The 26,808-nt window shown below is 44.3% G+C and overlaps 1 protein-coding gene across 1 annotated transcript; it reads right to left on the reverse strand.

Moving 5' to 3' along the window:
* Positions 1–482: 482 nt before the first annotated feature.
* peak1 (pseudopodium-enriched atypical kinase 1) lies at positions 483–23,633 on the reverse strand (the record flags this gene model as incomplete). Its single annotated transcript, XM_079223482.1, has 4 exons — positions 483–1,853; positions 6,219–7,051; positions 12,776–13,023; positions 20,266–23,633. 4 exons carry the CDS (start codon positions 23,631–23,633, stop codon positions 483–485), a joined length of 5,820 nt encoding a protein of 1,939 aa, XP_079079608.1.
* Between the last annotated feature and the right edge of the window lie 3,175 nt (positions 23,634–26,808).

Raw genomic sequence — 26,808 nt, forward strand, 5'->3', positions numbered from 1 at the left:
TTGCAGAATTTAGCTGCAAAAAAACAAAAACAAAACATGAACATTTTAAATCTGGTGGAGTGTTGAAACACATGAGATGTGACCAGCTGAAAAACAAACAAACAGATGAAGTGAACAACGAAGAGACGTCCGGCCATGAGCCAAAAAATGACTTTAACGTGCCGTAATGTTTCCGTTTGTCTTGGACTTCATTGGCTGGACTCTGAACCGTCCTGATGTTGCTAATGACTGCTGAAGAAAAGAAAAGCCCCGATCACGAATCCCAGCCTCTATGACGGGAACGCGGCCTCTCGGTCGGTTCATGAAGAAAACAGACGTCTGCACAGCCAGCTGCTGAGTTTTAGGTGAAGCCCTGTGGCTGCAGCAGCAACAACGCTGACTATTAGCTTACATCACACGATTAGCGTCAAGAGGGACCACACAGGGATGGGCGGGGTGTGGGGGGGATATGTTGCCATAGTAACAGCTGGCCGGAGGGGAACTCAGAGCGGCTGTGACTGAGACAGGTGGAGGGCGTGCGTTTGGTGCGTTTGAGTCTGGCTCGGTGCCGCGTGCGCCGGCTGGCTCTGGTTCTGGTTCTGGGCCGGTGGGTGCGGCTGCGGCTGCTGCAGGATGTGCACCACCCGGCTCAGCGTGTCCGTGGTGGCGAACGCCAGATACTGGCAGCACAGCCAGTCCTCCAGGCTCACGCCGCAAGCCGCGTCCAGCGAGCGCTCGGCGAACTTGATCATCATCAGCGTCCGCTTCAGGTCCAGCCAGTTCTGGAGCGTGGCCTCGCGCTGGCTGGCCGTGGCCCCCGACATGGGGCCCGTGCTGCTGCAGCCCAGCGCCTGGAACAGGTCCTCCCGGGGGCCCCAGAGCAGGCACTGCAGGCAGGCCCGCGCCTCGGACATGCGGATCCTCTCAGAGGGGTTGACGGTGAGCAGCAACCGGGCCAGCTGCTGCAGACCCTGCGAGTAGAGCGACCTGGCGGGCAGCGGCGGCAGGTCGGCCCAGGTGTACTCCCGCTCCTTCAGCTCCGGCGTCTCCTCGAAGGGGTTGGGCCGGTGCAGCGTCTCGTAGATGAGAATCCCGGTCTGGAACTCGTCGCACTTGCGGTACTGCGTCGCCGTGACAATCTCGGGCGCCAGGCGCGACTGGTCACGCAGCGTCCCGGGGTCGGCGGCCATGAGGGCGCTCTTCTGCTTCGCTTGAGAGAAGTTGCTGATGATGAGCCGGGCGGGGCAGGTGGTGTTGGCGGCGGCTGTGGCGGCACTGGCGGAGGTTGCCCCGGAACCTCCGGCGCCAACGCCGCCGCTGTTGTTGTTGGGCTCGAGAATGTCCAGATTCCAGGGGCTGCCAGGTTGGCAGTGGACCAGCAGCAGGTTTTCCAGCCGCAGGTCGCAGTGGGTCACGTGGTACGGCTTCATGTGCTCCAGGCCGGAGCACAGCTGCAGCAGCAGGAGACACACCTGCCGCTCGTACAGCTCCGGGTTGTGAGTGTGCCGCGCCACGCCTTCTCGGACGAAGTCGGCCACCGTCTGGAACGGCACCTCGCGAGTGATGACCACCACGCGGCTCCTCAAGCGGCCGACGGTGTTCATGTGGCCTGCCGTCGGGGTTTCATCCAGTTTACCGCTCGGCGCCTTGGAGTCCGTCTCCTGGGCTTCAGTCTTAATCTCTTTCTGCCCATCTACATCCTCCTCTTCCTCCTTCTCGCCCTCTTCCTCTTCCCAGGGCAGCAGGCGGGCAGGGACGTCGGCCAGGAAGTGCCCACAGTCTTGCTGAATGTTGAAGTGCACGGCCAGGCTCTGTCTCACGGCAAGGCTGTGGAAGAACTGCTGCTGGGTCTCCTTCACTTTGCTCCGACAGATCTGGAGATGAGGAAGACAATATGGAATTACTTTTCTTTTTATGATGAAGCTATTTGCGAATTGACAATAGACCCGACTAATGAAGTATTGCCTGCGTAAAAGCCCGATATATCTTATTCCTCTGTGTAACAGATAGCTCCATTGTTGTACAAGAACCATTCAAACTGCACTAATGAACCACGCTGTTTCATTTATCTATATTAATATGAAGATGGGCCCTGCGCTTTAATTTGAGTCAATCTCACATACACCGCCCTGCTGCTAGAAATTGTCACCAAATGTGTATTAATGCGCGGCTAAAAATGATCCCCAACAATTATTTACTCCTCTCTGAGTAACGTTTGCTCAAAAAGAACAAGACCAGCTGCTCTAGGGAATGACTCAAATCAAAAACATGTTCTTTACTTTATATTTGAGATTTTATGTTTGACTTTATCAGAGCTAGAGTGTATACTTTATCAGAGCTAGAGTGTATACTTTATCAGAGCTATGGTGTATACTTTATCAGAGCTATGGTGTATACTTCATCAGAGCTAGAGTGTATACTTTATCAGGGCTAGAGTGTATACTTTATCAGAGCTATGGTGTATACTTTATCAGAGCTATGGTGTATACTTTATCAGAGCTATGGTGTATACTTCATCAGAGCTATGGTGTATACTTCATCAGAGCTATGGTGTATACTTTATCAGAGCTAGAGTGTATACTTTATCAGAGCTATGGTGTATACTTTATCAGAGCTAGAGTGTATACTTTATCAGAGCTAGAGTGTATACTTCATCAGAGCTATGGTGTATACTTCATCAGAGCTATGGTGTATACTTTATCAGAGCTAGAGTGTATACTTTATCAGAGCTATGGTGTATACTTTATCAGAGCTATGGTGTATACTTCATCAGAGCTATGGTGTATACTTCATCAGAGCTATGGTGTATACTTTATCAGAGCTATGGTGTATACTTTATCAGAGCTATGGTGTATACTTCATCAGAGCTAGAGTGTATACTTTATCAGAGCTAGAGTGTATACTTTATCAGAGCTAGAGTGTATACTTTATCAGAGCTAGAGTGTATACTTTATCAGAGCTAGAGTGTATACTTTATCAGAGCTATGGTGTATACTTCATCAGAGCTAGAGTGTATACTTTATCAGAGCTATGGTGTATACTTTATCAGAGCTAGAGTGTATACTTTATCAGAGCTAGGTGTTAAAAGTCGTGCTCAAAGGTAGGTTTAAGGTTTAATTTAGCATCTTTCTGGTGTCTGTCGTGTTTCATATGGCATTTGCTGGTGTTGTTTGTTCCTTGTAATGTGTTCCTTGTCTGCTGTGCACATTGTCTCTTGTTGTCTGTATGCATTTTGGTGACAAATTAATTTCCCCACTGGGGATTAATAAAGTTTTCTCATCTAATCTAAAAGCAAATCTGTAAAAATGCCAGCCTTCTCCTATAAAATGCTTTAAAATATCATTAACTTCGAGATGATGAAAGCTGATGACTGTAACCTTTAGTCAGCCAATTACTTGTAGAAAATGATATTAAGAGACCGCTATACATTTTAAAGACATTAAATAAACAGAAATTGCCGGCAATCTTACGCAACACCAGGAAAGAAATAACCCGTTTGAGCAGAGAACAAAGGAGAAGTCGGAGATCAAAGACGTGTTGTGTTTTCAGAACTCTCTGCTAACGACACAGACGTCAGGATGCCAGCGACAGCAGCGAGAGCGAGAGCCTCCGCAGATCTCCGTCTTTCGACACTTTGATCGCAGCACAGACGAGAGAAGGATCGGGTCGGCCTCCGTCGACGTTCACCAAAATACCAGCGCCGGGGGAAGAAGTCACGGCAGATAACCGAGATATTCTTTTAACGTTTCGCATTAAATCTAAACATTTCAATAAATAAAAGGATTTGAGTTTAATCTTAGGAAGTGAGGGCAAACTAAATGAAGTCGCAGCAGGTGTAATGTTAGGAAGCATCATTTCCTGTTTCATGTATTGTTAAGGATGACATCATTTGTCTGATTTCATCAGTATTCTGCACCGCATTTTGTTTTTGTTGATACAGAAAACTGAGTGTTGTCTCATGCAATCATGCAAAGGATGAGAAGTAATTCTCTTTTTCTGAATTTTGATGTTGAAAAGTAGATGGTTAACGCAAGAATATTCTGACAGCGTTATAACATTTGACATGTTTTACTATGCACAATGTATTTTGTGCAAACTAATTAAAAAGTTTTTGTACAACTGACTTTCTTTCTCCTTACATAATAAAGTTTAGCGTTATTAAATGCATTCCATCATTTGTATAATCAGCAAAAAAAAAAAATACTACCTCAATCATTTCACTATTTTATTTCTGTTAAGGGCGACTTTAACCTCGGTGGTCTCTTTGACATAATTTGTGTACGGTTTATTAATTTGCGATGTGGGCTGAAGAAGCACTTCCTTTCAAATGCACCGTGTAACGCTTTAGGAGTGTGTGTGTGTGTGTGTGTGTGTGTGTGTGTGTGTGTGTGTGTGTGTGTGTGTGTTCACTGGATCTTTGTTGAGACATGTTGTCTCTGAGACTCTGAGCTGCATCCTGGTCATTCCTCAAGAACATATTTGTAGACTTTTCACTGTTAAGATCCATATTTCGTAAGCAGCCTTGGTTATTTCTAACACAAAGCTCCAGGTTAACGGACAATGTTGTTTATTGCTCCCTCTTGATTCCTTAATGCTGACGGTTCAGAAAGCTTTGAAGCGCACCGACTCGCTCTCTGAATTCCCCTGAGAGTCCGTAATTCACACAGACATGCGAAAGGTGGATTATGAATAATTAGCACCGCGTTAAAAATATCACGCCATGTGAAATCTCATTTGCAGGAGGAACAACCACATTTTACGGGGTTAAGGACGGCAGTAGCACAACTGGGCCACATTAAAATGGCGAGTTGTTATGTTTAATTGGGAAGCTCGAGTCCGTTTGTGTTCTGCTGCTCCTGGATGCTTTATTTATGGGTGAGCGTCATGAAAGACACACACAAAACAAGATGTTCTCTTGAAAGTCTGCAGCTAATATGAGGGCAAACCGCTCTGAAGTGCTGCGGAGCGCAGAGAGTTTCATATCATGTGAATAATGCAACCATCATCCATATCTGCTTTGTATTTAGCTTTAGAACTCTTCCGGAGAGCTCTGCCCCCACACACAGGCACACGCACACGCACACACACACACACACAAAATTGCTACCCTCAAGCAATTAAATGAAAGACAGACAGGTTTTATTGCACCAGGTCGGGCCCGGAGGGTTTAAAGTTTCAGTGCCAATATTTCAGCACAAACCTCTTTCCTCCACTTCGGGTAAAGAAGTGGGAGGAGATTCCTGAACACAAAGAAACAAAAATTCAAAGGATTTAATAAATCTACTGCAAGGACGGACGGCAACCACCAGACTTCATATTGATCTTAAAATCCATCTCTATGCTGAGGGGAAGAAGAGCAAGGACTCCAAAAAACAAACAAAAGAATGAATACAAAGGAATTCAAACAAATAAGATGCTGAAAAGTAGCCATTTGTTGCAAATAAAAGAATAAATTACTTGTTTTAGTCTATCATGTAGTAAAAAACTGGGGCAAACTAAGAAGTTTCAGGGTCATACAAAGTTTGAATTACTTGCAATTCAATGCAATTAATGACATATAGCATTACTTCACATAAAGTGAACAACATTAAGACATTATTTGAACCTAATTAGTTTCTCTCAATAACAATTTGAGGAATACAATAATTTTTTATCTGCATTGGGGCTGCAACTAACAATTATTTTCATGGCTGATTAATCTGCTAATTATTTCCTTGATTAGACCTATGAAATGTAAAAGAAGAAGTAAAAAAAGAAAGAAAAACATACATTTTCATAGAGCCTCAGGTGACATCTGTATACGTCTTACTTTGTCCAACTAACATTTTGAAACCCAAAGATATTCCGTTGAGAAATGTATAAAAATAGAAAAAAGCAACCTCTGCAATGATTACAAATAATTTCAAAAATAGTTACTTCATCTACTATTAAATTGTTAATTTACTCCAGATCGACAAATCATTTCATCAAGTTATCGCATTTATTTCATTTGAATTAAATAAGTTTCAAGTTTTCTAGACACCAGACACACAAACTTAAAAGGTGCACCATGATGCGTTCATTAAATTGAACTTGAATATAGTCTGAATATAGTTACATTTCCTTCAACTTTATGGACTTTACATCTCCCTGGGCCCTGAGGCTAGACGCAGCATGTTTTAAGATTAACAGAGCAGCACTGTGCATGACAATGGAAGTCGTCAATCTGAAAGCTTCACAAGCAGAGCCAGACATCTCACCTTGATGGCGTAGTTGACCAGTGGGTCCTTGGCGTAGGAGGCGGTGTAGTACACAGCGTCCCCCGCCTCGCAGCAGGGTTTCCCAGTGGTCAGCCTGAAGTGGGACCAGCTGTCGGTGCCGAATCCCAGGTGATCCTTCTGACCCGCCATGAAGCGGTCCTCGCACTTTGTTGCCAGTTTCCGCAGCGTGTCCGTGTGGAGCCCGCGGATCCTCCCCACCACCTCATCCCAGCTGTCCAACCCCCGGTACAGAGCAGGTCTATGGGGTTTGGCGCCTCCGGCAGCAGCAGCAGCAGCGGCAGCAGCAGCAGCAGCGCCGCCGCCTCGACCCGTCGTCCGGCCCCTTCCGGCCAGAGACTCTGTGCTCGGGTAGGCCCTCCTCTCTCTGCCGGTCGTGGCCGATGCCGACGGAGGTTGAGGTGGCGCAGAGGACACGCTGTTAGCCGGGCGGCCCTTGTTGGCGGCCGCCGACCTCTCCAAGGAGTCGCCGCTCTCGTGGTCCTGGACCCGGTGAGGCTCGGAGCTGAGAGAGGAATCTTGACTGGCCGTCTCCCAGGTGGAGTCGAGGTCGTAGATCGGGTTGGCCACGCTCAGGTTGGTGCCCCCAGGTCTAGCCTCAGCCCGAGGTCTCAGGCCTCCCTGGACTGACTCTTTGCATGCCAGGCTGGGCTCGGTGCTGGAGCGAGGCACCGACTTCTTAGGTAGTGGCGGGGGTGTGGCCTGAGGGGCTGGCTGGTCTGCAAGGCCGTCCAGGTCGATGGAGGACAAGGTATCGTTGGATGCTTTGATGTTTCGCGGCTGTTTCAGTGGGATCATGTTGGCTCTGGATTGACCTGAGGGAAAGAAAAACATACAGTGGGTATGAGAATAATAACAATACATAATATGACATTAGAAAGTTCATTTAATTCAGCATTTTACATAAGTATTTTTACTTTTCAGAAGGTAATATTGGACTTTTTACTCCACTGTATTTATGTTAAAGCTACACATACTTCATTGCAGATTGAGTTTTTACACGATCACCTCATAATTACATATTATGATGCAAAAGTTGGGTTTTCATTTTTCCAAGCATTACCCACTTACCCACCGTTTAAATGATGGCTTTGGATTTTACTTTTTTTTTTCCTGTGGCCAGAAAATCCTTCATTGTATAAACGTGTTTGCCAATGTTTCAGGACTTTAAAAGGTCATGCCTGGATAAATGAGATTTGTATAACTGAAAACATGAAAAAAAAAAGAAAGCATCAAATGTGATTTATTGAGTGCAACTTCCACAAAAGTGGAAAAGGATATGAATGACACCTGAACCACAAATCATTTCACACTCTCTCCTCTGTTATACGAGCTTCCCGTTTCTCCCACATGCCGCTTCCAGCCGCTCACTGGCTCGCTGCCCTTCACCAAGACGAGCGGCTGACACGAGGTTGTGTGCTGCGGCACATGAGGAGAGCTGGTGGCCCCGAGGAAGACTCAAGCCAGAGAGCAGGACAGCTGGGCACAAGTCGTAGCCACCAACCATCCAGCTGCCCGACTCAATCTGCCGTTGGGCTGTGCAGCGAGGCTTAAAGAGGCAGCATGGAGAGCACTTTTATCACTGGCTTCAGTTGACCTTATTTCTCTGGGATGGCGGCGGGAGGGAATCGGGCGTTGAGGGGTTGATTGGACTCCCTTGCATGATGGGAATGAAAGAGCCGGAAATTTTAACTGAATGGGCGCACAAGGTCACAAGACCTGCTGCGCGGATGAGAGGCTGCTTAGTGATTTGAGATGTCTTTTAAAGTCACATCTCTATTCCCGTCCCCCGCGGTGAAGGCCTCTGCTGGAGCAAACCCGCTCCCTCTGCGAAACTGATCAGTTCTGGTGAAACCACACGAGTGATGCGAGTCCTCACGTGTGCCACACACTGCCATCGTATTAAGAAAGCAAAAGAAGCCTTCAGAAAGAGCCGTCAGGATGAAGTAAATGAGTCTTGGTAATCCTCCCTGGAACGGGGAAGGCTATATTTAATGTGCTCCTCCACCAATCTGCAGTAATCCATCCAAGAAAACACCAGCCTCCCTCGTCCAGTCGTGGAGATCTTCTGTTGCAGCGATGTGGCTGTGATTTAACTACATTACATAAGAGTCTGCGGTCGTCAAAATCAAGAATACTTTTTATATTCATAATGCACAGGAATACTGTAAATGTGATGATGTCATAACCTGCATGGACTGATTAAAACCCCATATGGGTGAATATATCACCTTACAACAAACAACTTAATGAAATCAGGGGTGCTATTTATCAATAATCTTTTTGGGGGTTGATTCATTTCTTGTTAAAAAAAAAAAAAGGCAAAATTGGAATGTCAAAATAAATTGAAAAAGATGGCAATGGAAATGATGTACTCATATTAATATATAAATTACAAACAAACGGCAACGGATGACAGTTGATGTGTGGTCGACGTATGGTAAAAATTAATCCAAAAAATAAGTATTTTAGAAAAATGGTGCAACGTTATTTTGCTATAATTCAAAAACACACTGCTGTTCAACTAAACTGTGTTTGACCCGCGTTCATCTCCAGGAGATAAAACAGCAGAGTCCCAATCCCTCCAAAATCTGTTCCGGATTTAAAAAAAAGATAATTGCATATTCCTCTCGTCTCAAACACAGAGCCTCATGTGTCCGAAACAGCTCTTTTGCTCCTGCTTTCTATTTCCTCAACATAAATCTGGGTGCCAACATGCAAATTCAGAGGCGTCACACATTATCTGACCGGATTGGATTTATGCTTTAAAGCATACGATTCAGAAATGGTTCAGAATCTCTTCATTGAGTGAAATAAAAATGCATTGATGTGTGAATTATACATCAAATACTATTGAAAACGCCACATTAAGGCAATCCATTCACAACTCCAGAGACCAGCATTCACCAACATTTGTTTGCAAGGAGATGAAGGAACTTGTTGCCGTAGCAGAGTGATCACAGTTTAGCCGTCACGCTCCAATAAAACGATGGAGGGAAGTGGTGAGAATGAAGAGGAGCAGAGGGGAGGAATGAAGCGAGAGCAGAGGAGAGGGTGGCTCGAGGGGGACCAGTGAGAGAAGTGACCGAGGAAAGGAAACACAAAGAGGCAAGGGGGTGAGAAGGAGGAGGCACAGTAGAGAGAAACACGAGGCACAGGCGGTCAAAGACATGAATACTGAGAGACGAGAAAAAAACAAGCCTACCTCAAATCCACTAATGAGTCAAAGTTTGAGGTGCAGCGGCAGCGCGGGGAGGCAGAGTGAAACGTTTTGCTTCATCAACAGGAGTGTGTGTGTGTGTGTGTGTGTGTGTGTGTGTGTGTGTGTGTGTGTGTGTGTGTGTGTGTGTGTGCGGAGCCCCCGGTGCCAACAAGGCAGGCTCAGAGCTCCCACCAATACTGGAGACTTCTCACCGAGTGCTCTGCCTCCTACTGCCTGATGCTCTGATTAAAACACAAGAGAGTGTGTGTGTGCGTGTGTGTGTGTGTGTGTGTGTGTGTGTGTGTGTGTGTGTGTGTGTGTGTATATATATAATGCACTGGATACATAGCCAGTGAAAGAGACAAGTGAAGGTGGTTCTCCACTAAAATGAGTGCACAGACGGTATTACTGGAGCCGCAAGTGGACAGCAGAGAGAGAGAGAGAGAGAGAGAGAGAGAGAGAGAGAAAGAGAGAGAGAGAGAGAGAGAGAGAAAATCACTTCTATTTCTGCAATTCTGACAAGTAACGTAGACGAGATAGAAGTGGAAACCACAAGCAGACATCACACTGTACCGTGTTATGTTACTGTGCGATGTTTGAATGCAGGCAGGCAGACACACACACACGCACACACACACACACACACACACCAGCCTCGCTCCTCATTAGCAGCATGTAGAAGAGTAAAATTAGGCTGCAGGCAGCTCATCATGCGTCATCCAGGGAGCTTTTAACACATTAGTGTGCAGTCAGAGCTTCACAAATACACACACAAAACACAGAAAACACACACACACACACACGTAAAAAGTGCAACATCGACATATAAAACAAACACTTCATCTCTGATGAATCCCTTGACAAGAAAGAAAGTAATACACCCCCCCCCCCCCACACACACACACACACACTTTAACCTCACACAGCCATCCAAGCAAACAGAACACACTGAAGTAATGCTCACAAAAAAACACTCCCTGCCACTTTGTGTTTCCTCTCACACACACCACTTGATCACAGCTAGATCCTTTCCCACACACAGAGAGAGCTTCATGTTTTAAGTGCCAGGCCATGTTTGACATCTGTGCCTACTTTTCCTCCTACTCCTCTTCCTCCTCTTCCTCTTCCTCCTCTTGTTGCTGCAAAAGCAAACGGTCCTACTGTGCTCGTCGCTCTCCACCATTTGAAGAATGTAAAGTTGAGGACCGCAGTAGTACTATAAACCACAGAGTAGATTTGGGCCTACTTGTTATTTGATATATACATTTTCTGTGGCTATGTCTATTGTCACGAGCAGCTGAGACAAAACATCTAAAGGAATTAAGCAAAACATTTTTTGGTCTCTCTTGCCATTTGGATGCATTGCTTTCAAAAAGACAGAAACAATATCTGCGCACTGCCGTCTCTCTGCCAAATCTTTATTTTTAACCACTCGAAACACTGTTCTTCAAAAACCAAAAGATTGTTAGAAGCAGCTCATCGTGTCCATGTAGAACATCAGAAGCACTGAGAATGAGACCGCAGTACAGTATGCTGTGAGAATGTATGTCTTTTGGGGTGCTGGGTGCACCTGCAAAGGGTATATGCATATAGATATGATGAAATTATGCTAAAATGCAATACCTATGATACAATTCTTCTAGATACACTAAGCAATATCACATTGTGTGGCCATGTTTGCTGTTTACATCCTAAATGTTTTACATTAAACACTTTTTTTCCATATAACCATGTTACAAATAACACATCGACCAAAAATATTGAACTAGTAATAAACACAATGAATATTGATCAATATAAAGCTATGACCGAAGAGCTCCAAGCTATAAGACAAATAAAAGGACCATGCAAAGGACCACAGGGCTGAAAGGTGAAGTAATTCAATAATTTTTTGGGGTAAAGATAACGAAATATAGTGAACATAGATTGAAGTCAGTGCAAGTGCAAAATGTGAAGTCTGAATGCGATCGCCTTCTCATTGACAGCGACCACCGATGGTTTCAATGCGAGGTGCGTTCAGGTGTATCACAAAGGTCGTAATTTGTAGTTTACAATATGAAGCATGTTATTGTAGACAGACGAGAAAATTATTTTGAACACAACTTGCCTGTATATTTACGAAATTTCAATTTGTACGACTTTACTGTAAAATGTTTGCAAATGAGAGCATATTTATTTCATTAAAGATCACTTTTTGGAGTGCTTTCGTGGCAGCTGAAGACAAAAGAGGGTAAAAGAGCAAAGTGGCCTTGAACATTGACGGGTCAGATTAGACAATTAGGAATATTTAGAGAACAAAGACGTTATAATAATTAGTCTCAGATATCAGGGTAAAAGCTTTTATGACACTAATAGCAGGTCTGTGGTCAGTCGTGCAATTCATATTATTGTAATGTAGTTATTAGTGCAGCCCAAGCATCAATCATCTCAAATATTTTTCCCCAGAAACAATAGAAAGAGACAAAGGCAATAAGCCAGAGAATATAACAAAGAGTAGGTTGTAGATGGCGGCATGAGGGTTACTCTGTACGCACGTCCCAAAAAAAGAAGCAAGTGACGCTAAAGAGATTTGGTCCGGGTCCAACAAGCAGCCCCACAACCTCAGGGTAAAAATATTCCACTTCTAGCTGAAATAACATTATTATTGTTATTCCACATTCCAAGTCACGAGCTGCATTCATGTGACAAGATGTGTCAAGATGTAGAGCTCCAGCTGTTTTAACATGGAATACATTATGACTTGTCACATGAGGAGGTGTGCTGACGCTGAAGGAAAGTGAAACTTTTGTGAACTGAAGATACGGAGGACTGACAGATTCTGGTAATATCCATCCACTGACTCCAGTTACCGTGAGAACAATGCTCGACAAAACCTCCGCACAGAGACGTAGTTGATGCTCTGTGTTACGTTTTCTGAAATTCCGTTCCATACAAATCAAAAAGCAGATGCAAATTGGAAAAATATACCATTTGCAGACCTTTATTTATGTATTTCTTTATTGTGGCGCACCATCAGCAGCTTATTTGCATGTGTCTCTTCACCTTTTTCATTGAAGTATATTTTTAACTGCAAGAGAGCCGTAAATAACGGTGTCGTTCGTGGAAGGAAACGTACACAACATACAATCTCTGTGAAAATCAATTCACGCATAAAGTCGTGGCAGCTTTAGTGTACTGTCACTTTGTGGTGAGTGGATTCGCAGAAAATCAATTTGAACAATAAAAAGCTTGCAGACTTTGTGGCATCACCACTTGCTGGTTTTATGTTCCGTGTAAATGCTTTGAGCTTTCATGACGCAAATGTTTAAGACCTCTTGCGTGCATGCGGCGTTCTTACCCAGGTTGGTGTACGTGGCGCTGCAGTGGCTGGAGGCGGGAGAGTGGGAGTGATGGGAGTGATTCCCGTCCTCCTCTGGCTCTCCGAGGCTGGCGCTGGCCTCGCTGGCCGAGGCTGGTGTGGCGACCTGGCTGGCGTGGCCGACATCCCCGTCCCCGAGCGCCAGCCCCAGATTCACTTTGGCAGGCAGGGAGGCGACACTGGGCAGCTCCCGATCCCTGGCATTGCTGGCACTCCCTGGTACCTGGCTGCGGATGACAGAGAGGGAAACATGGCTCTTAATAGTTATGGAAAAAAAGTGAAATACTGGCTCAGTTAACAGTCCGATTAAATTTGTTTCGTTTCTTTTCTCCCTTTGTTACGTAATCTACGATAATATTTCCCCCACTGCTTTGAGTCGGTTCATGATTCTGTTGGTGATGAGGTTTAATTCTGCATGTAAAATATCTGCAAAACAAGTCATAAAAGGAACGGGATGATAATAGCGAACTCTTGCTGAGACACGAGTGTTTATAGTAATAAACAAGCTGCTATTGATCAGGGCTTCGGTCTGTCATCTTTCATTTTGTCTATCACGGATAATCGTATCTAACATCACAGGATATGAAGAAAACACATAAAACAATGCCTTTTTTTAATCTGGGCAATCGCTGTCCGCGTCGCTTCGTCAGCTCGCTCCTTTCTTCTCGGCAAGTGATGAATTAGAGCGGGCACGGTTGGAAGTGGGAGGCCCTTGAAGCCCGCTGTGTTTTATATTCAACTACACATACGTCGCCTGAGGGGAAGAGCGTGAGAAAGCGGCAAAGCAGGTCACGATGGGGTGTGCGATAATGTTTTGAAGATCCCTTTGTGACGGCGGGTGTCGATGACTTGAGGTGTTTAAATGGAGGTGAGATGAATGTCATCTACCGCTGCAGATTGATCAAAAGGCGTGATGATAACGTGACAGACTTAAAATGGCATTATTAGCTGTCTTTAAAGAAAGAAAGGAAAACCGGATACTGAACAAAGCTGTAAAAGTGAATCGAGGCATTCTGAAGCTTACAAGATAGACTAAAGGATATTAAGAAAAAGAAGAAGAAAAAAGAAAAATGGTTCTCCTTGTCTGCTGACTGATGACTGATGATTTAAAGTGCAGTCACATTGATGTAAACTGTAACCTCAAGAAATCCATGTGAGCAGGAAGGAGTGCGGCATCATGAAACACGCCTGTCGTCTTTATGATTTGTTGCTTTCTAACGCTGCTCGTACAGCAGGGATGAATATATATAGTTCCCTATAAGGGTGGTCGTATACTTCATATTGTACTGACACCGATTTGGCTGAGCTGTGAGCCCTAGAAATCCAGGTCATGTCTTACAGTTACTCAGGGCGCGTTACGACTGAGAGAGTTTGACATTGCACAGTAACTCCAATCACGGTGTGAGAGCCCTGGGGATGCTGCGACGAGACGTGTCCCGTACTGTAGCTCGTCGCCTCCAGCGAGGCGAGTCCTACAGACGATCTGCACACTAACTTCCCCGCCAGGAAGTGCCGGGACCACAATGCACACGGGGCCGTGTCACCGCGCTGCCAGTAAAATGTTTCTGACGTGTCTGAAACGGTCGCCAGTTTGAATTTAAAGGTGGCGTGAAGTTTTTTTTGAACACAGCTAAAACTCTTTTTGGAAGAAATAATTGACAGCAACGGCCCTTTCAAATGTAGCAAGTCTTCTCTGTCAAATATGGACCCAAGTGTTTGTAGATGATGGTTAATATGAAACTTTCTTTTTGCATCATCATGTCATTATTTGATGAACAAGCTGATATGCTTTCATCCCGTAAATTAGTATAGGAGATATGAACACAAACATTGACTTTTCAAGAGCTGCTCAGTAACAAACAGCATTATGTCAACTTTCTATACAACCTTCATCACATAAGTTACACCGAACATGCAATAACGCTGACAATTTGCTATGCAGAATGCAAACTAATATATTATGAAAACTGGATGAAGCAAAGAGTAGAGAACGACTGCAGCTGCACAGAAAAGTCACATTTTGTTCAACTAAGCCTTTGCTTTTAATTAAAGTTAACAATCAGATTTTGTAGTTTCCCCCCCAGAGTCACCTGGGTATCCGTGTCCTGCTGCTCTACGCCGAGTAAACCTCAACAGCTGGTGTTTCGTGGAGAGCCGTCTGTGAGCAGACTGCCATTCTGATCACAGTGAATAAGACACTCAAAGCAACCTGGTTACTCCTCTGATCTGATAACAGCTCAGCCGTGGCCTTTCAATGTGACCCGAGTGAGAAATTACATCCTCGGGCCACCTGGGTCGTGACCACCCGGGTTGGGGGACATTCTAAACTAAACTACAGTAGATTTGAACCCCCGGTTGTGATGCACAAAGCACCTGCCACCGAGCTCTTCAGCAAGTGGCTGGCCCTGCCATCTGCTCCGAATGTCAGATGTTGTCGTGGTGGCATATGGTTTACTGTTCTGGCACTGACGTTTTGAGTTTTAATGCTGAATAATACTTTTTTTATTCACACAAAGTTCACAGAGCTGGTTTCATGTGCCGTAATGGGTGGGGCAGGTTGGCAGTAAAGTTTGTATTAGCCTGACCCAGATGTGTCACTTCCTTTGACTGGAATTGTCATTACACATATTGTTAATATGACTAATGATGTATGTGATCATGTGCAAAAAGTCCAGAAGAAGTACAGCTCAGGAGACAACATCCAATTCAGTGTTTTGGGCCTGAAGGAAACTTGTTTTTACAGTAAAAAGTCACAAGGAGTGTAAAACCAAGTGAGGAAACTTGACACAGTTGGACTTGGAATACAGATTTTGGAGGGTTTAAGTTCCAAGATTAAGCTTGGATAAATCTAATATCTTCATTTTGTCCTCTAAATATAATGGAAGATAATCAGAATTTGTGCAATTGCTATTAACCTGCCATTTTGGAGACAAACATTTCATATGAAAATGTGTTTGCAATATTTTTTAACTTGGCATGATAGACGATTGAGCACCCAAAAAGAGCACTGGACCGCCCATGTGTCTGTCTCTACCTCGCAGCTATGTGTCTGAGGAGAACGCCAGATCTGACATGTTTATGATCCGTCTTTGTAGACTAAAAGCCCTCTGTGTCTCTTTTAAGGAGGGCCGATCAATAGCCTCTGAGTTGCCACAGTGCATTACTTTTGCACTTGCCAACAGCAGACAGTTCATGCTGCTGCGAGCCGACTGGAAGCCAAAGAGTGAGTAAACTGTGCAAAGATGGAGGCGTAACGAAGGAGTAAAATTGCAAATGAAACAGCATATATCTACAGTGTGATATAATAAAATAAATCTGCTAGTCGTCTAACTTGTACATGTTTCCTCTTTTATTTTTCCCAAGAGTGTCTCCAAGAATAGATGATATAACATGGTTGTGCTTTTAGCTAACTGGACGTACTGCATCGTACACAAGGGTACAAGTAATACAAATCCTACTGAAAACCCAACTATTAATAGATTACAGTCTACAAAACTACACAAAAGAGCATTAAATCACAAAGAAGACAATTCTCAGAACATAATCCTGTTTGAACAAAACATCCAGTGTGGATCCACACCGCGAGAGGCCCTTGAAACTATAAATACCTTTATGGCTGCAACACGTTTCACTGTCAGGATCTGACTTGTTCAGACAGTGTGAAGCTGCCCCAGTGCATGTCACTGTTTCACAGACCTCTGTTGGGAGTAATGAACAATCTCTGATCCACAACCCGCTTCACATAATCTCAAAAAAAACTCTCCTCCCTACTGAGTCAATAGGACTTCACATGGCCTGGATGGCCACAGCTAATCCCAGAAGAGCATGAAAGAAAAGGGCATTCAGGTCTTACCCACTATACTGGCTCACACAGCTTCCCATCTGGACCCCTTGAATACAAGGCAAAGGTGGATTCACATTCTAGGTGGAGCTGGAGCTGCAGGACGGAGAGTTGCGAAGAATCCAAAAGTATTTTCCTCGCATGTGTTCTTTCCTCGTCTCCCTCCCTGAATGCGTTTACCTGCCTAAGGTAATGTGTGTTAGTGCTGCAGAGCACGCCCACCGTGAGCCAATAAAATGGCTTCCAGTCAAAAAGAACATTGTTAACTCTTCATTTGCCAATCAAAAAATGTAAATGTAGAATGACCCGTGGGACCTGTTTGTGACATGAAACCACTGACCCAAGTCATTTTATGTAGTACTCAATACATTTGCATTATAGGTGCAATATTAGGGCAAGCAAGTGGGACTAAAAATGCGTTATGGTGACATATTTTCAACAGCAAGGATCAACTAATGGATAGCTAATTTTAGAAACAGCTTTTCTAAACACATTTTTTTCTCCAAAAAGACTTTAAAGCACCAGTAAAAATACAACCTTCTTTAAAACTGGAGGGAGACATAAATACAGTCTTGACAAATACATCCTCAGGCTTTGATTTTTTTTTTTCATCACATCTTCTTCCACACCACCGCAGGAAGCCTACGCACCAAGGGAGAGGTTTAGCTATTTTTTGTTTATGGGTCAACTCAAAAAAGTATGTGCCAATACCAGAGATAAACATCAAATAGACAGGTAAGTAACACCAACTGCCAATGCAGCAAATGATCAAATGAGTTAATCATTGACAAGTTCATAGTGAAGGCTGTAAACGGCAGGGTCACAGTGTGAAGAAAATAAGGCACACTAGACCAAAGTTGAGCTGCTTTAAAGGTGTGATTTTACATTGACTTATATTATAATGGCTGCACAGTATGTGAATGTGCTGTGTAGAATACTGCAGAAACTAATCCTAATGTTGTTGGCCGTATCAAATATAAGTGAATTCATGTTTTTATTGCAAACAGCTGTTTGGTGTTTTGTTCAGTCCTAATTGCTTATAAATAGGAGACATATTTAGTTTGAGGAATATTGCATTAGTTCATCTTCACTGCTGACATCACTCAAGGATGCAGGCACAAAATAAAAAAAGTATAATTTATTTTAATTCGAGTAATCCGTCATCCTCTGTGGGAAGCGAGTGAGAACACAATTTGCCTGGGTTCTCCCTAAAACCATCCCTACACAATCATATACCCAGTTCTGGCATGGCACTACCGAGACATCCCATATTAATAGAAAAAGCAGCGCATACTTGATTCCACTTGTTATAAAGTATGAGAGGAGACCGGAACTCGATGAGTAGTGCTGAAACTTTAGGAGCGGAGAAAAAGCAGGGAAGCTGCAAAGGAGACAGAATGGGGACGAGTTCTTGACGGGATGGAGGAGAGAAATATTAAAGAGTTCACAGTGCTCCGGGCTCAAAGGAGAGAAATGTGGCATGGAAGAGGAGCAAAAGTTACACCAAGCGGAGACAGCGGCGGTGGCAAGCCAACCCACTTGAAAACACGTCAGAATACATGGATAATATATGGGGGGCAGAAAAAAAAGAGCAGACAGCAGAAGGTGGAAGTCAAAATGGGACGGATCAGGTGAGAAGATGAACAAGAGCATCTGAACTAGTTGTTCATGAGCTAAACTCTGCGTAGGCGTGATGCTGTTGCAGCTAATCAGTGGCTGTGGGATGCATTTTGTGAAACGCACTGGGAGCTAAATGACACTCTGCCATTACATAGCCCAAAATACACCAAAGTTAGTTCGATGTTGATTACAAAATGATTGGGAATGTGTCTTTTCCACTCAGAAACCAACACGACACCACAGGACGAGGTAGTACTTCAGTTAAGAGCAGCCTACTTTCTCACACTAAAGGACTTTCTTCTGACAAAAGAACCTTTTCTTTTTGTGCTTGCTGCCCAGTCACGACTTTTAATTAGTCAGTTTGCATCATATATTTGTATTTCTTTGAGTGGGAAACACATGCATTTGTAGAATGTTACACACACTGGAAATACAGGACACAGGTGTGGTGAAATTTAGCATCGTAGGAAATTACTATTTCTAACCAAACTGATTGTGCCATCAGGACGAGTCACACGATTCATGATCAAATCATGTGCATGGTATCTAAAGTTCAAATGTATTTTTCTGCTGTTAACCAACATTAGGCTTGTAGATATTGTGCTAAAACAATGATTAGTACTTCAAATTCTTTTACGACACTTTCCTGATGAATGACGGTTTTTCTCTGGCCACCGCAGCATTAACTTGACTGATTGCTATCTTTGAGCATATCTTCATTTCTTAGGCAAAAACAAGTCATGTTCAGTAGAAACACGCTTATAATTTAGGACAGAAAAATAAAGTGCATCCGGCACATCTGGGTTATCGTTATCTGGCACCATTAGTCACACCGCAGGAAACTTACCCCAAGAAATTAACACGAAGGGCAACAGCAGGTCAAAGACAAATAATTCTTATGCAAGAATACAGCAACGACACTGCCAAGTAGACCGATTGCTGAGAGTTACCGTGTGTGTGTGTGTGTGTGTGTGTGTGTGTGTGTGTGTGTGTGTGTGTGTGTGTGTGTGTGTGTGTGTGAGAGAGAGTCAGGCTTTGATGTAATTTGAGGAGCTAAAGGGAATATGCCATCTACAGCTAAAGGTTGATCCGACTGCTGTTGGATGAGTTGTAGCACACTGTGAGGTCCCATTCTGACGGGAGAACTGCTGAGCACAGCGCATGCTGTTCAGGTAATAGATGGCATTACGGAAGAGACCACATAGGCTGTACGGCCCATGCAGTTGGCCGGGAAAATGGGCGAGCAGACATGCCAAATTAAGATCAAACCCCTCAAGAATCTGTGATGAGCGATCTGTATGATAGGGGGAGAAGCATCCCTGGTACTTTGGAGGAGCAGCTGGCAAAGGTTGAGCATCCTAATTATACGCTGGATGCCATGAGTGCTCTGAAGGGAATGCATGTGGGTAACGGCAACACGAGCATTGCATGTTAAATCATTCATTAGAACTGTGAGAGGTGATGCAGGAAGAGCATGCGTGGAATTTGACGGATTACCAAGAATTCCACTACAGGCCTTAAAAGACAAAGACATATTTAAATGTAAAAGCAATATTCATTTTATAACAGCTCAAAGTTTTATTTACCTCATACAAATCTTTTTTTCTTTTTTTAAATAGATGCATAACTGTCTAAGGGCCACAATCTTCCAGGTCTTATATATACACTTTATGCCCATGTGCATAATAAGATGCAATTTCTGATCTTCATTAACCCTTACTAATTACAAAAGGGGCATATCCACCATGCCCGTGTTAATCATTGGTTTGGGATTATCTGGTAGCCCTCTGCAACAGGTGTATAGTTTAGTAGCGTTCTATTTTTTCCTCCACAGTATTCTGATGAAAATCTGAAACCCCATTCATGTTAAACATATTAACAACTGCATGGTAAACCCCAGTTTTAACTTTGACTTGCTGCTGTTACAAGCTTTGCAGGTCATGGGGTATCATTCACTACAGTAGCATCACAGGAGAGATTAAAACTCTGGACAATCTTGGAAAATTACCTGAAATCCTTGCTGATGGGATGAGGTGATGTTCGCCCGGGGCTCAGAGGTTCGGATTCCTTGCTCTCGTCGGGTGTCGGCAGTGCATTTTCTCTGCACTCCTCTACTCTTAGTTCTCCTTCTCCGTCACCAGGGCTGCCGCCACTTTCTGGTTTGTAGGTGAAGATGATGGTCGGTTTCTGCGTGGGATCCTCTGGCTTGGCCTCGGTGAACCAATGATGCTGTTGGATGGGTGGTGGTGGAAGCATGTGAATGACTGTTCCGTCAAGACCAACTATCTTGCCTTTTTCCTTCTCTCTCTCCGCCCTCTCTCTCTGCTCATCCTCATCTTTACGCCGACGGAAAAAGCTTTTAAAGGAGATCCAGCGTTTGGGTTTCGAGCTTTCTGCTAAAATACGTCTCCCCTCTCCACCGGGACTTGCTTCACCTTCACTTGGTCGTACAGGAGAACTGGAGGCAGAACTCTTGGTCCAGTTGCCAAAATGCCTCTGGAGGATGTTAGAAGCGTGATAAGGGGAAGATGTAGATCTAGGAGGGGGGAAAGGGGCATTGGGCTCTGACCGGGGGCTGGAGAGTGGGACAGCAGCAGAGGCACTCTGGGATTTAGACAACACTTTGGAGGGCGTGTCCTTCTTGGGTTTGGAAAGACAGCCATCAGTTGTGGAAAAGAGAGACTTGGGCCGGGTGAGGGTCTCCTTCATGGCATCAGGTGGGAGGGCGTAAAGCTCCTCAGAACTTACATTATTGGCTTGTATTGAGGGCGACTCTGGAGGAGACTGTGGAGGCTGGATGGAGGCAACCATTTGTAAAAGCACAGCACTGGCCTCCTCCCTATGGCATGCCACTGTCCCAGAGAACAAAGCTAAGTCTGTATTGACATCTTTACTGCAAGTCGCGTCTTCACTTGTCCTGCAATTGTGTGCAACCGCATTGGCAGTAGGGCTGGTTTTAGGGAGGTTTACAGTAATGGAAAGAACGGCAGGGGCATTTGCTGATGTAGTGGGAGAGAGGGCTCCAACTGTGGAGCTTGTCACAGTGTTTGTCACAGTGCTAGAGTCTGTAGTGGTTTTAGGATGTAAATGTGGTGCTTTTGACACTGCCTCAGGTGGAGCTTTTGTATCCTCAAAAGAGGCTCTCTCTGATGTGCCTCTACCAGAGATGGTTTTCTCTGTTGAAGAGGACTGGACACTCTCAGAGGACCCAATCTCTTCATAGGTATGGCTTGTTACCCGACTACCTACCCCTTTTGCCTGTGGCAGTTCCCCACTGAGTCCCAAGAAGCTCTTGTACACAGCTAGGTTGTCATATGCACTTGGATTGATAACAATAGGTACCTTAACAGCATTCTTGGAGCTGCGGGCGTAGGCGGGTTCATCTCGAATTATAATGGGAAAAGGAGGCATGCCTGCATTATTGAAACTGTTAAACTTGATCTCTGATAAGTTGGAAGATTTCACAGGTACAGTTCGGGAAGAAGAAAGCCCAGCAATGGGAGAAGTGGGAGCCGACTTGTGGCTGCAGTGTTGAGTAGGGACGGAGGGGCAAGGATTACTCCCAACCCCTAGATCCACTCTAGGTATCTTTTGGCGAGGACTTGTGCTTGATGTCCACACTTCTTGGTAGCGTATGTTCCCTGATTTCTTACGGTAGGTACTTGGCATTGCTACAGATGTGGGTGATGTTGGCATCACGGGAGAAAAGGGAGAGAGAGGGGAGGTTGGAGACAGGGGCTGACCTAAAGGTGGACTACAAAACGATGTAGGGCTGGAAGGCTTTGACAGGTTTTTAGATTTTGAAGATTCGAGATTCTGTTCGTCTTTGTTGGCCATGGATGCTGACACGTCAACCACAGTGTAAGGCTTACAGATCAGTGATTTCTCCAAATTCACTATACGGTATGGTTTAGCCTGCTCCTCTGTGGGACTGAAACTGATTGTGACAGGTTGCCCTGGAAGGGCCTGGGGCATCGGTGTGCCTTCTTTGCCATCCTGCTCTTCTAATCGAATGGCCAGGACAGCCTTGTGTGTTTCAGTCACCTTGAGTGGACTCAGTGCTTTATGGACGGCCTCCTTTTTGGGGGGAGAAGTGCAGACGACAGGTGCCTTCGAAGATGTGGGAGAATGCAAGCCATTTCGAAGCATAAAGGGGGCACTGCTCCCACTGCTCGAAGTTGTTCGAGAATCTTCTGGTCGCGATGACGAGGATTCTGGAGAAGTGGTAGACTCCGAATTTAATCGGAAACCACTGCCTTGCATGTCATGGGGCCCATAAGGAAGGAGAGCTCCATTGGAGTCCATTGAGGGGTATCCATTTAAGATCTCATCATAGCTATCATCATAGTCCACTGCACAAATCCGCTGTAGTGAGCGGTTGCGAAGGGGCACAGTATTCCACTTTTTCCCGGCAGCAAAGGGAACGGGAGACATTGTGGCAGCACGGAAAATTGAAAATCGTGGTTGGCCTCGCATACGGATCTCCATGGCTAGTAACTCTTCATCACTTTCATCCCAGCTTTCATGTTCATCATCCTCCCTTTCAGTCTCTTCATCCTCATCATCCTCTTCCTCATCATCTTCACTGGAAAACTCGGGGTAGCAAAAGCGACCACCTTCTGTGCTGATGACCTCAGAGCTATTTCTAAGTGATACCCGTTTTTGAGCAGTGACACCACCACCACCACCACAACTGATGCTTCCCATGGCAAGACAGCTCGATGCCGGAAGGCCCCTTTCCAATGACCGTTGGTATGAACTACTGATTCTTCCCCAAAACAAGTCCTTGGAACCAAAAAAGGATGAGGTGCTCGGACCAGGGCCTAACCCAGCAATTTCTTTTAGGACATCTGTAAGTCCACTGTTGTTGTTATTTCCACTAGGGGTCCTTGGGCTAAGTTGCCCATAACCTTCAATCTCCTCACTTCCATCTTCTCCTTCGTTGTTGTTGCTGGGCCCACCAGGCCTCTTACAGTTCAGTCCATTGCGATTCCAGACCGTGAAGGCTGATGTTTTGCCCTGTTCTATAACATTTGGTGGTCGTTGCAGGTTGCCATCTGAATCCAGTCCTCCAGAGGAGCAAGGCAGCATCATAGTGGGCCTAACAGCGATGGTTGGCTTCTTAGCCACCGGTGGACGGAAGTGTCCTGAGCGGGCAGACCCACTGCCAGCCCTCTGGGAGTTGATGGTAAGATTAGTGTTTGCTCGAGCCCCAGCAATGGGGGGATTCTGTTGCTGAATTGTTGAGGACCTCTGCTCAGAAGGAGGCTTCCCTCCACTACTCTGAGCCAGACAATGCAGACTCTTGGGTTTAAAGCAGTTCTTGCACTCGCCTGGTTTCCACACGTGTTCGGTAAAGGTGCTGCAGGCGGACATGGCTGCTGGTCCAGTGAGGCAGCCGGCTGAGTCAGTGGACAGGAAACCCCTCCATGAAGCTACGGGCTGCAGGAACTGACTGTAGTGCAACAATGATGAACACTATTCCAGCCTTGAATGTGGGAGATACTGGATCTGAGAAGGAAAACAGGAGAAAAGGGTATAAATTAAACAAATCTATAAAAATATGAATTGTTTATTCACTTCAACACATTCATTTTATATATTTGCCACAAATGCATGACAATTATATACCATTATATAATTAATACACTTTTACACAGAAGCTGAACAAAGGTAAAGAGCATTCATTGGGGCAGAAAAAGGCAAATAGACAGAGAGAGAGAGAGATAATGATTTAGGAAGGTAGTGCTACATTTTCACCATTAGGTGGCAAACTTCCTCTACATAGCAGCCAATCTAGGCAACGGGCACTCCACTGTATCCTCCTAAACCCTCAACTGGACTGGTAAGAATTGAAAAGGAAAGGGGCCGACAGGAAGAGGATTAAGAGAGCTTATTTCTGAATCGCTGTCCTGTGTTGTTGTTGGCCGTTTCAGCCAGGCTTAGGTGAGATAAAGGTACTGATACTACTCATTGAATCAAACACTCAATGTCCTAAATCCAATGAACTAGATCAATTACATGGAAAAATGGAAATCAGAAGTGCTTCAGCTGAGTTCTCATGCACTGAAGTCTGGCAAATGACATGGAGGAAGAGTTTTTTTCAGCTGGCAGTCTGAATGTAGATCAGTTACATATTTAGTTTTCCAACAAACTAGACTTGAAATTCAACAAGTGGGAGAAGTGTTTGGAGGTACTTTCATCCTTACCGGAGGATGAGTGTAGGACAAGTAGCTCTTCATAAACAATTGTAGTACAATTCAGCAAGGCAATAATCCTAAACATACAGCCAATGCATTGAGTTTCAGGCCAGACAGTGGATGGCCCTTGTTGACTTGTATAAAACCAGATTACGGTCTAAAAAAAAACAACATTATACCAGGACTTCAGGAATTAACAGCAAATGTGAAACCAAATATTTTGAAAAACTAGTTAGTCCAGTACAATTTGGTCCTCTAAAAGTAGGAATCTATGTATTTAAATGGTTACAGTTTCTACACCCTTTATGTTAGTGTAAATGTAAACCACCTTGAATCTGAAAGTTGGCACAAAGAAAGTTTTCAAATCTAAAGTGCATGAGTATATTGCTAAACAACCACCAAACACGCCTTCTACTTTACTACATATTGGCAATAAGCTGTCAGCCATCAATAATCAGACATGATTATAGTTCCAAATCGCAACTAAAATGAAAGGTTTAAAAATTCACACCGGTCAGTCTTTGTGAGAAGACAAAGACTGACCTTTTAAGACTCGAGCACAAGCTTGGTCTCAGGTAATCGGCAGCCGCACATTCATATCAGACATGTCCTGTTTTCTTCTCCTGCCAGGTCACACTTTGTGGCATCAGGAAACCACATCCTTGAGGTATTACACGCAGCAAAAGTTGTTGTTTTTATTAGACTAGCAACACTTTGGATGAAATTTGTGGGTGCACCAGTTATTTGCTGTTCAATCAACTTCTCTTTACATTGACAAATCCATAGTTAATCAGTGACATGTTGCTCAAACAACAAATTCAAATGAGGTCACGAAAAGCCTGTTTAATGTCACACTGTATGTTACATAAACTAGAACCGTTTTCACATTATTTCCATAACTGAAGCGTGCTCTGGGCAAACCCTTCTAGGAGAGCACATTTGTTAAACAAATTAACTATGAAGTAAAATATATAGCGCCTCGAGAGTGGATAGGAAGTAAGTGAGGGCTATTAATGGCATACAGAAAAACAAACAAATAAAAAAGCTGTTAAACAAGTAAAACACAATTTAGTTTAATTTACTCGTTTGAGATAATCCCCCTTTCCCTCAAGCGCATCAAGATGAGCAGCATAGTTTGGTCTGATAATAAACTGCAGAAATTTAAAAAAGGACTGCTGGGAGCCTTGCAAGTCTAATCTTACTGTGGTTGTTACTGTTGTCTTGTTGAAACTGTGCTATTACAGTGATTCTATTGTCGGTTTAATGCTCAATTAGTCAAACCTTACCGATGCAGTCAGAACCAGTTAACTGACAATGCAGTTCTCAATTTTTCCAGTTCTGTTATACAAAATGATATTCCACCGTAGACCATGAAACTCATTTAAAACAGGATGTCAACACTTAAAAAATAATATATTTAGGATTTTGTAGATACAAAGTTTGAAGAATAAAGATTTTTATTTAGCGATTGATTGTTCCCTCTAGACCACAAGTTTATAGTTGTCTCTGTACCAACCAAAAGAGAAAAGAAAGAAGAAAACACAGCTCACCCTAAAAGGAAAGTGACAGGCAAGATATTACAAGCCTGCAACTGCTATTGACTATTATCCTGGCTGCTCTAAGAAATCTCCTTTTCTTCCATGGAGATATATCAATAGTTTAGAGCTCTTTCTCGTAGCCAGGAAACCTGATTAAGTGATATTTGCTGAAGTAGTATTTCATCTGCTGGCTGGGGTGAGATAGCTCATTCAGCTCTGTTCGACACGGAGAGGCTGCCAAAGGGTTATTATGCAGTACTTGAATAGGGTGTACTTTTGAGGAGATGACCCATGAAAATACTGTAGTGTGGAGACATCACAGAGAGATGCACTTTTAGATATTGTTCAACTTTGGATAATGATATGGCCACTGCAAACATTGCAAAATGAGTGCAACATACAACAACTTCAATAAGCCCTCCATCTCTTCATTCACGTTTCTGTCCTTTCATAGTGTGACCCAGGCCTTCATTTCATCAAATAAAGCCGGAGCTATGATTCACTGTGCGGCTGATATTGACAGGCGCTCTTCTCATCCATCAAACAAGGTCATAGGTGTCACATCCTGTTCGGAAGGATGTTCCCATGACCAACACCCAGGTTCTGCCCAGGGCCAGACACAATGAAGCAGGAACTCTTGGAACAAACTTTGCTGACCGAGCTGCGATGTGCGGGCGGGGGCGGGGGGAAGATTTATCCTGTTGCACCGCAAAAGGGCCGCGTTCGGACAGGAAACAAAGACTGTAATTCAAACAATGTCATCCCAAAACCTGCCGGGGGGACGTGACAACGCGAGCACTGAATCGTTTTGTG

This window comes from Taurulus bubalis, assembly GCF_910589615.1.
Source record: "Taurulus bubalis genome assembly, chromosome: 9".
Classification (NCBI taxonomy): domain Eukaryota; kingdom Metazoa; phylum Chordata; class Actinopteri; order Perciformes; family Cottidae; genus Taurulus; species Taurulus bubalis.